The 9,029-nt window shown below is 46.1% G+C and overlaps 2 protein-coding genes across 2 annotated transcripts; one reads left to right on the top strand and one right to left on the bottom strand.

Moving 5' to 3' along the window:
• The first annotated feature begins 203 nt into the window (after positions 1-203).
• On the top strand, positions 204-5,776 carry LOC111667725 (protein DENND6B-like). The gene is made up of 16 exons (XM_023423489.2): positions 204-305; positions 678-783; positions 873-952; positions 2,000-2,062; positions 2,159-2,214; positions 2,362-2,484; positions 2,798-2,893; positions 3,005-3,099; positions 3,668-3,733; positions 3,813-3,877; positions 3,976-4,065; positions 4,198-4,251; positions 4,341-4,450; positions 4,526-4,628; positions 4,708-4,782; positions 5,316-5,776. The coding sequence occupies exons 2-16, from the start codon at positions 699-701 to the stop codon at positions 5,460-5,462; spliced, it is 1,308 nt and encodes a 435-aa protein (XP_023279257.2). The 5' UTR covers positions 204-305; positions 678-698; the 3' UTR covers positions 5,463-5,776.
• A 410-nt stretch (positions 5,777-6,186) lies between these two features.
• Positions 6,187-8,905, bottom strand: LOC111667732 (GRIP and coiled-coil domain-containing protein 1-like). The gene is made up of 2 exons (XM_023423502.2): positions 8,211-8,905; positions 6,187-7,885 (listed from the first exon to the last, which is right to left on the bottom strand). Exons 1-2 carry the CDS (start codon positions 8,829-8,831, stop codon positions 6,617-6,619), a joined length of 1,890 nt encoding a protein of 629 aa, XP_023279270.1. The 5' UTR covers positions 8,832-8,905; the 3' UTR covers positions 6,187-6,616.
• Between the last annotated feature and the right edge of the window lie 124 nt (positions 8,906-9,029).

Raw genomic sequence — 9,029 nt, 5'->3', positions numbered from 1 at the left:
TGATTGATTGATTGATTGATTGATTGATTGATTGATTGATTAGAGTTCACCCTGTTATTACACAGCATGATTGATGGTCATAGTTCATTATGACGTTGGTGTTTATTTCTGTCTGGTTCTGTTTCTTAAGGAAAAAATCAACGTCATGATAGAAATGAATTCTGGGATATAATAGCACTTCCTGTCGCTCTCCCTATAAACTGACTCTTCTCTGGTGTCCTCAGAGGGAAGTGTCCCACTTCTTTGGTTACGTCTATTTCAGACAAGTTAAGGACGTCTCAGTGAAGAGAGGATACTTCCAGAAGGTGAGGGTCCCCTGTACTCACCTGGTCACAGTCCAACACCTGGTCACAATTTAGCTAACAGAGAAGCTAACAGAGGTTATTGCTGTTTATTGCTGTAACATTTTTGTCTCTGTGTTACATTAACATTAATTTTATTATTTTATCAAATTATTTTATCAAATTATTTTAAAATGATTTCGTCTAATTAAGACATCAACATTTTAGTTCTACCTCTTAAGCTCCGTGATCTCATGTGATCAGTTTCACTTTCAGTTAAACCAGTCTCAGACTGATCCTGGATCAGGTCAGGCCTTTCATCTTTATGAAACAGCCCTCTATTCACACCTGTTCAGTTTGATTGACAGCTGTGGGGTCATGTGACTTGTGTTTCAGTCCCTGGTGTTGGTGTCCAGGATGCCGTACACTCATCTGTTCCACTCACTGCTGCAGATCATTGCACCTGAGTTCTTTGAGAAGCTGGAGCCTTGTCTCGAAGCAGGTGATTATGTCACGCTTACATCATAACCACAAGCCAATCAGAACAGATGGGCAGATATTTCACCTGACATCTGTTATACATCCTCACAGTTTGTAACGAGATTGACCAGTGGCCTTCACCTGTACCTGGACTGACCCTTAACCTGCCTGTGATGGGCGTGGTCTTACAGGTGAGGGGAGGGGGTGTGGTCATTCAGAGGAGGGGCTTGGTTGACAGGTGAGAGGAGGGTCGCCTTCCTCCAGAAAACATCTGGTTCTCTGATAAAATTAAAACTGAAGGAGAGAAGTCAACTACAACTCCCAGGATGCATTTCACAGTATAACAAACAGGTCTGGTTTTAATATAAGAATAATGGAATAATTTTCAGGTGAGATAATGGAGGAACGGCTTAGTGTTTGGTTCACTGTCCAATAAACATATTAACAAGAAATAACAATTAAAAGATAAAGGATGTGCAAAAGATCACAGTGTAGACAGTATAGACTGTTCTGTGCAGGGATCATACCCCAAAGTGTTGATGTAATGTGGTTGTTGATTGATGAGGCCAGATGCAGAAGAAAAGGAAGGTGCTGGTCCATCACTGGGGTGACCGGACTGGACTTCTGGTCCTGATACAGACAAACATGTGATAGGACAAATCCTTTAGATCATATATGTTCAAAAATGTTAGGTCTGTTGTGTGTGTATAATGAATAGTAAGGATAGATATGAATATGCTAAAATAAATACAGTATTAGGCAGTGGATCCTGAAGCTGCTGGTTCTGGATCAAACCGTCTCTTTGTCTCACTTGTAAAAGAAAAGTTACTGACGCATCGAGCTGGACACCAGCCGCAGGAACAGGCTGAATTCTACTACGTCGCTAAAACGTCTGTCGACATCATCAATCATACATTTATGCCACTTGAAGTGTTCGTCAGTACAGTTTGTCATTTGCACTAATGATGCTTTTCGCTACACACCAATATTAGATGTTACTCACCTGTCTAACAGAACAGTTGCAAGCTCAGCATCAAGCCATATCTCTTTACCCGGAGCTGTCTCCAGCGATGGAAAAACACACCAGGATTCACCCGTGTTTTGCTTTTTTTCTGGCCAGTCTGGCCAGATCGGACCAAATCTTACACATTACGCCTTTAAAATTTAGAACATTAAAGTGTACATGAACTTCCTGTCTGTATTTGAACTTCCTGTCTGTTCACCTGTTCACTGTCCAGGTGAGGATTCCTTCAAAATCAGACAAACCCGGAGGAAGTCCAGTCAAACAGGCTGCTAAAGAGGTCAGAGGTCACAGGCTGTTCATCTTCATTCTCTCTGCGTCTATCATTAATAAATAAATCAATAAAGTTTTATTATTAATATCTGTCTCTCCTCAGAACCTCCTGCCGGCTCCGACGCTGCTGCCCACGATCCATGAACTGGACCTCTTCAAGTCAGAACCAGTTCTTCCTCTGAACCTGATCCACATTTAGTTTAGTTTGTCTTGATCATTCTAGTTTTATTCTGAAGGTCCGCAGATGTTTTAATGACTGAATGAACTGTTTCCACTCGTCTAACGTGACCTCTGACCTCTGACCAGGTGTTTCCAGTCAGCGCTCATCCACCTGCAGATGCTCTGGGAGCTCATGTTACTCGGGGAACCGGTGGTTGTCATGGCGCCGTCTCCCACCATCTCCTCGGAAACTGTGCTGGCCCTCGTCAGGTAACTGAACAGTCAATCAGGAGTCATTTTAACATCCACAGGTGTGAAGTGATCACATTCACACCGTTTGACATCTCTCGAGGAGGCGGAGCACACCTGGACAGGTCACCTGTCAATCACACAGCCTTCAGACACCTTTGAGTCTTTTCACATGAAGAATAAAATCAATCTTAAAAAAGTCAACATTTATTGATTCACTGTGAAGGAGTCACAAAAACATCAGGACAGATGTTTGATGATGTGTGTTATTGATTTCCTGATGGAGAGATGCTCTGAGCAGTTGTTGCCGTGGTAACGGTGTGTGTCTCCTTAGCTCCATCAGTCCTCTGAAGTTCTGCTGCGACTTTCGTCCTTATTTCACCATCCATGACAGTGAGTTCAGAGAGTACACCACCAGGACACAGGCCCCGTGAGTAACCTGCACACCTGAGTCTACCTGTCTGAACTCAACTGAGTCAATCTGTCTGAACTCACCTGACTCTATCTGTCTGTCTGAACACACCTGTCTTGTCTCTGTCAGACCTAACGTGGTTCTGGGAGTCACCAACCCGTTCTTCATAAAGACGTTCCAGTCGTGGCCTCACATCGTTAGACTGGGAGAGATCAGGATGGCAGGTCTGTTCATACATTCATTCACATGAAGGGTGATTCAACAGGTGTGTGACATGAACCAGGTCAGATGTCACAGGTGTTCCTACACAACAAACAACACTGTAAAACACAGAGAACAAGCAGCTGATCATTCATGAAAACTGTTATATAAACAATCCATGAGTTCCACATGTTGGTCCTGGTGTGATTTACTTGTATTCTCCATAGAACAGCCTGAGAACCCTGAGAGGAACCACATGTTTAATATCAGTAAAATATGTTCAATGTCTTTCAGCATTTTACTTTGAAAAACCTGAGTTCAGTCAATAAAGTTTAGAATGCTGAGATGAAATATTCAGTTTTTTATCAAAGAAATACAGTATCTTTCTGTTTATTATTATTATTATTATTATTATTGATAAATGAATGTTTCCTTGTTTTAAATCTAATCACATCAGTCGGACTCTGACTGACCTTGTGCAGATTAAACATATAATAAAATAATTAAACATGAAGTTCATTAGATGACTGAGGTTATGAATTGATTGTTACGGTTAATATCATAACGACTCACCTGTCTGATCACTTCCAGGTGATTTACCCAAACAGGTGAAGGTGAAGAAGCTGTCCAAACTGAAAACACTGGACACCAAACCAGGTAACCTGATAGAACAGAACCAGGTGAAAACCCAGACCACCTGAGTGTGTGTGACTCAGTGTGACTTGTGTGTGTGCAGGGATCTACACAGCGTACAAGACGTTTCTACACAAAGACAAGATCCTGATTAAAAGGCTGTTGAAGGTGAAGCAGCAGAACTCAGACCTGAACACACAACGATGATCACAAGACAAAGATCACATGACCTGTTTAATGAGTCTGAGTCTCGTCTGCATGTTCAGGGCATCCAGAGGAAGAGACCGTCAGAGGTTCAAAGCGCCATCCTGAGGAGACACCTGTTAGAGCTGACGCAGAGCTTCATCATCCCTCTGGTGAGGATCAGCCAATCACATCGCTCTAATGTTACCTGTTGTCCACCTGTCGCTATACTGACGCTCGATGATGTCAGATCAGCACTGACCAATCAGAGAGCAGGAAGTGTAACCCTGCGTTTTGTCTGTCAGGAGCGGTACATGGCAGGCCTGATGCCTCTGCAGAGATCTGTGACGCCTTGGAAGGTAAACAGGAAGTGGCTTCTTTGTGATTATGTCACAGTGATGTCATCAGTGTGGAGATGACAGGTGATTAATTTGTTTTATTTGTTCAGACGCCTCCTCAGATTCGACCCTTCAGTCAGGACGAGTTCATGTCCACTCTGGATCACACTGGGCCTCAGCTCACCTCAATGCTCAAAGGTGATTGGATGGGACTGTACAGGTGAGTCCCTCAGGTGTGTGCAGGTGGTCTCCATGTTCCCGTGCTCACACAATAAATGTCACATTTTCCTGACAGGAAGTTCTTTAGGTCTCCGAACTTTGATGGTTGGTATCGTCAGCGACACAAAGAGATGACTCAGAAACTGGAGAGTCTTCACCTGGAGGTCATCTGTGACGCTGTGAGTTATCTCATCAAACTTCTGGATGACAGTTGTCAAACATCTGGATCCTCTAACCCTGATGTTCTGGTCTTTCCAGGACCTGCTCGGTTGGACCAAAGACAAGTCTGAGGTGGAGATCGTAGATCTGATTCTGAAGCTCAGAGAGAAACTGGTGAGTGGATCAGGGTGACTGCCGCCTGGGATCCGGATCTAAACTCTATGTAATAGATTTATTTAAATGGTCCGTCGTTCTCTCAGTAGAACCTTTTCATTTCATCGACTGTTTACCTGTGAAGTGTCAGTCCGGAGATTTCACACTTGTGATCCAGGTGGGTCAGGACTACAACTCCCAGAGTTGTGTGGACAGCACAATGACTTCCAGTCACAGAATAAGTTTGTTCCATCGCTCTGTTAGCAGCAGTCAGGAGTCTGAAGAGCAGCTCTTCATCTCTCTGTGGCTCCTTCATCTTCTTCACTGATCCTCTCTGTATGAGCAGCAGCTGAACACAGGAAACTCCCCCCACACAAAATGATCAATATTACTGATCAATATCACTGATCAGTGTCAGTCACTGTTGTTTCCTTGTTCATTGATTCAATGGAAATTCTCCAGACTGACACTTTAAGATTGTCCCTAACAGGCTGCTCTAGATTGATTGTGATTGTGTTTACATGACAGACAGGAGGTGTGTTTGTGTGTTTCAGATTAAAGCTCGCAGACAGCAGCTGCAGGTGAAGGACGGAGTTTTACACAAACTACACACTTTTATAAATACAATGATCACAACACTGTCTGAAGACCTGCAGAGTGTTCTACACACACACAGAGAACACACACTGAACACACACTGAACACACACTGAAGAACATGTCCCAGCTGCTTGATTTGACTCTCTTGTTCTCGATGTTTCAGACTTCAGCTCTTTATTTTTAAAATGACTTTATTCTTATAATAACAATTTTTCTCACTATAGTGTCTTCATTCATGAAATACTACAACTTCATTTCTGATGCGCTGTCATAATATTGGAGAAGTTGTGGATTTGTTCTTTTCGGCTTGAAACAAACTTTCAGTTGTTTAACATTCAGCTTCACATGTAACATAGAATATTTATAAAACCTGTTTAAATAAAAATCCAACAAAGAACCAAACAGTTCATTGAAAAGCTGCCTGTTTACCTCTGTTCTGAAAAGTTTGATTCACTTTAATCTGTTACTTTCATTTAAAAAATGAATCTACCATATAACGTCACTGACCACAGATGAAGTGATATTTTTCTAACATTGAATCACAGCTGAAATCCACAAACTGACTGAGCTCAGTGAATGTAACTTGCAATAGAAGTAATAATAATAGTAATAATGTATTTACCATACCAATACCAATATTTTTTTGTTTTGAGAACTGAAACCTGAATCTTGTTCACATGGTCAATTATGGTATATTTTCTCCTCTGTAATATTATATTTGTAATGTTGAGGAAAAGTTTTAAATTGCCTCTTCTAGTAGACACTGTGGAAAACCCTAAGGTGAATTTACTATTATCATATTTTAGAAGATGAAAATTAACCAAACTTTGTCAAGCAGGAAAATATTTTAATTTCTACACAAAATATACATATCAATGATATGAAGAACTGCATTAAATCACCTTTTAAATGTTTTCATTCAGTGACAGTCATATAATCATACATGTTTAAATATGAATATACAGTTTCTACAGGAGAACAGAACCAAACTGCAAGTTTTCTATCAATTTAAACATCAGGTAAATGAAACTATAGCTCCCGTCATAAACCGCTAGCCGGTCAGAGTGAGTTGGTGTCATGTAATGGGGTTTATGTTGGAAAGCATCAGAAGGGTCAATAAGGTCTGTTTGTAAAACCTGTTCAGAATCAAAGCCAGTGAACAAACTGAAGGGGAAATCAAAGTCTGGGAATGTGTCACTGATTTACAGACAGACTGGATTCAGGTTCAGGAGGTGATGTTTCTTCTTCAGGTGTCTTTATCTCTTGTTGGTCCACCACGTCGCCCCCTGCAGCCTCAGGACGTGGTGTTTCTCCTGCGGGCTAAAGTGCAGGATAGTAAGGATGGCGGTGAGCGTCTGCTGCCTCCCGCTGGCGTCCTGCAGCGTCAGGAACTTGTAGATGACGTTCTTCAGGTACTCCATGTTGGCACCCTCTCTGCTCTGGTCTCGGATCAGTTTGTCCAGTTGTCCTCGCAGCTCCGTCACCTCCTCGTCGTGTCGCTCTCCGTTGGCAATGAGCCTGGCCTGCAGCTGGTGGAGGTCCTCCTCCAGCCGGTGTTTGTGACGCCGCAGCCCGCCCACCTCTACCTCCTTCCTCGCCAGCTGTTCAGCGTACAACAGCAGTGTTGGCTCGGCAGGGGCGACCCGCCGCAGGGCCTGGCTGACGATGTCACCCTCGCTCTCAGGGCCAGGCTCGCCATCAACATCAGCAGCTTCATTGCACTCATCGCGGCTGAGGGCGGCGGCGGCGGCGGCACGCAGCCTCTCCAGCTCCTGGTCTTTCTCGTCCAGCAGAGCCATTGTCCTCTCTCTCTGTTTGTGAAGCTCCGCCTCCAGTCGCAGCAGCTCGTCACGGTGCAGTGCCTCCGCCCGCTCCACTTCCTGTCTGTGGCTCTGCTGCAGTGCTGCCACCGCCTGCTGCCGTTCCTCCAGCTCACGGCAGCGGTGGACCTCGGCCTCATCGCTCTGGATCCGCAGGTTGATGTACTTCTCCTTCAGCTCGGACAGCTGGTCCCGGACCTCCTCCAGCTCTTTGGCCTGGCAGCCATCTTTGGCGTTCTTGTTCTTCAGCACCACCTGCGCTCGCAGCTTGTAACGCTCAAACTCATCCTTCAGCTGCCGCAGCTCCTGCTGGTAGACCAGCGCCGAGGCTCTGTCCCCACCCGGCTCTGCCTCAGTCTCTGCGAGGTCCTGGATGTTCTGGTCTGGATTCCTCTGAGCCGCCAGCAACAGCAGCTTCTTCACCCTCTGCAGCTTCTCCTTCAGCGCACCCACGTCCAGCTGCGACTCGTCTATGCTTAGGTCAGAGGTCGACCTGCTGGAGGCGGCAATGGCCAGCGTTTTGTTCTCTGTGTCCAGCTGCAGGATCCGGTCCCGGAGTCTCTGAGCGGTCTGCTGGTCTCGCTGCCTCGCCTTCTCACAGGAACCCAGCAGCTCCGACAGCTCAGAGACTCGCTGCTCCAGACCTGCGACCCGGATCTCTGCGGCCTGAGCACGCTCACGAGCGCGCTCCTCTGCCTCGCAGGCCTGAAACACAGAGAGGGTTCAGACTGAGACCAGAACCTGCTGAGACTAAAACCTGAAGAAGTTCACTGAACCTTTCAAACAGTCACACTGACACCTGCTGGACAATGTGAGGTACTGCACCTGAACCTGAGCCTGTTGGATTATAGTCTGGAATCTTCAGTCAGATTGAGTTCAGAGTTCAGTTTGGTTCAAGTTGTTTTACCTCCCTGGTCTGATTGTGGATCCACTTTAGTTAGTGTGGGCCTTGTTTTAGTTAGCTCTGGTCAAGCCCTACCTTCCTGGTCTAGTTGTGATCTGGTTTTAGTTAGCTCTGGTCTAGCCTTACCTTCCTGGTCTCGCTGTGGATCTGCTTCTGGAAGTGGTTTTTCAGCTCCCTCAGCTCCCGCTGCAGCTCATCCACTCTGGGATCTGGTTTCTTCTGGTCTTCCTCTGCGGCCTGCAGCCTCCTCTTCAGCTCATCTCTCTCCTCCCTTACCTGGTTAAGGTGAGCCTCAGACTCCACCCCACGGTCTACAGCCTGTGATGTCATCAGGAGGGTGGTGTTGGCGTCCTGTAGGCGGAGCTCGGCGTCCTGCCGCAGGTCTCGTTCCTGCTGCAGGATCCTCTGCAGCTCCCTCAGCTGCTGGACGTGATCTCCCTGCTCCTGCTCCCTCTCGTGCTGCTGCGTGATGATGCGAGCGCGACTCTCGGCCAGCTGCTGCTGCAGAGCGTGCAGCTCCGCCTCCTGCTGTGTCGTCATGGTGACCAGGCGTTCCCGCAGCTCCTCCACCTCCTGCTTCAACTGACGCTTGTCAGCCTGGAAACTCGCCTCCATACGAGACTTCTCCTGTGTCACCGTGGCCAGGGCGCCGGTGAGCGTGGTCAGTTGGCTCTTCAGCTGGGCGATGCGACGCTCTGCCTCCACGTTTGTAAGGGCCGTGGCCTGTTGCTGAGGCTCCGCCCCCATACCACTTCTTTCTGCGGCACCGGCCTCAAGCTCCGCCCTCTCCACCCTCAGGGTCTGCAGGAAGAAACAAGAGTTTGAACTCGTCACGTTGCATCATCCACTGAACCAAACACACCTGTCCAGGTAACTCTGGTTTACCTGGACTATATATATGAGTGTATATATATATATATATATATATATATGTGTGTAGTATAT

Source organism: Seriola lalandi, unplaced genomic scaffold (assembly GCF_002814215.2).
Source record: "Seriola lalandi dorsalis isolate HSWRI2012SDOR001 ecotype SW California unplaced genomic scaffold, Sedor1 jcf7180002003651, whole genome shotgun sequence".
NCBI classification, from domain to species: Eukaryota; Metazoa; Chordata; class Actinopteri; order Carangiformes; family Carangidae; genus Seriola; species Seriola lalandi.
Note: the sequence above shows the minus strand (reverse complement) of the source record. Positions and strands in the feature narration are given on the sequence as shown.

Coding starts and splice junctions, on each gene's coding strand:
- LOC111667725 (XM_023423489.2), top strand. CDS start 699: ATGCCGTACACTCATCTGTTCCACTCACTGCTGCAGATCATTGCACCT. Junction 953..1,999: donor TGATGGGCGTGGTCTTACAG/GTGAGGGGAGGG, acceptor TTCACTGTCCAG/GTGAGGATTCCTTCAAAATC. Junction 2,485..2,797: donor ACTGTGCTGGCCCTCGTCAG/GTAACTGAACAG, acceptor GTGTCTCCTTAG/CTCCATCAGTCCTCTGAAGT.
- LOC111667732 (XM_023423502.2), bottom strand. CDS start 8,831: ATGGGGGCGGAGCCTCAGCAACAGGCCACGGCCCTTACAAACGTGGAG. Junction 7,886..8,210: donor TCCACAGCGAGACCAGGAAG/GTAAGGCTAGAC, acceptor TCTGTGTTTCAG/GCCTGCGAGGCAGAGGAGCG.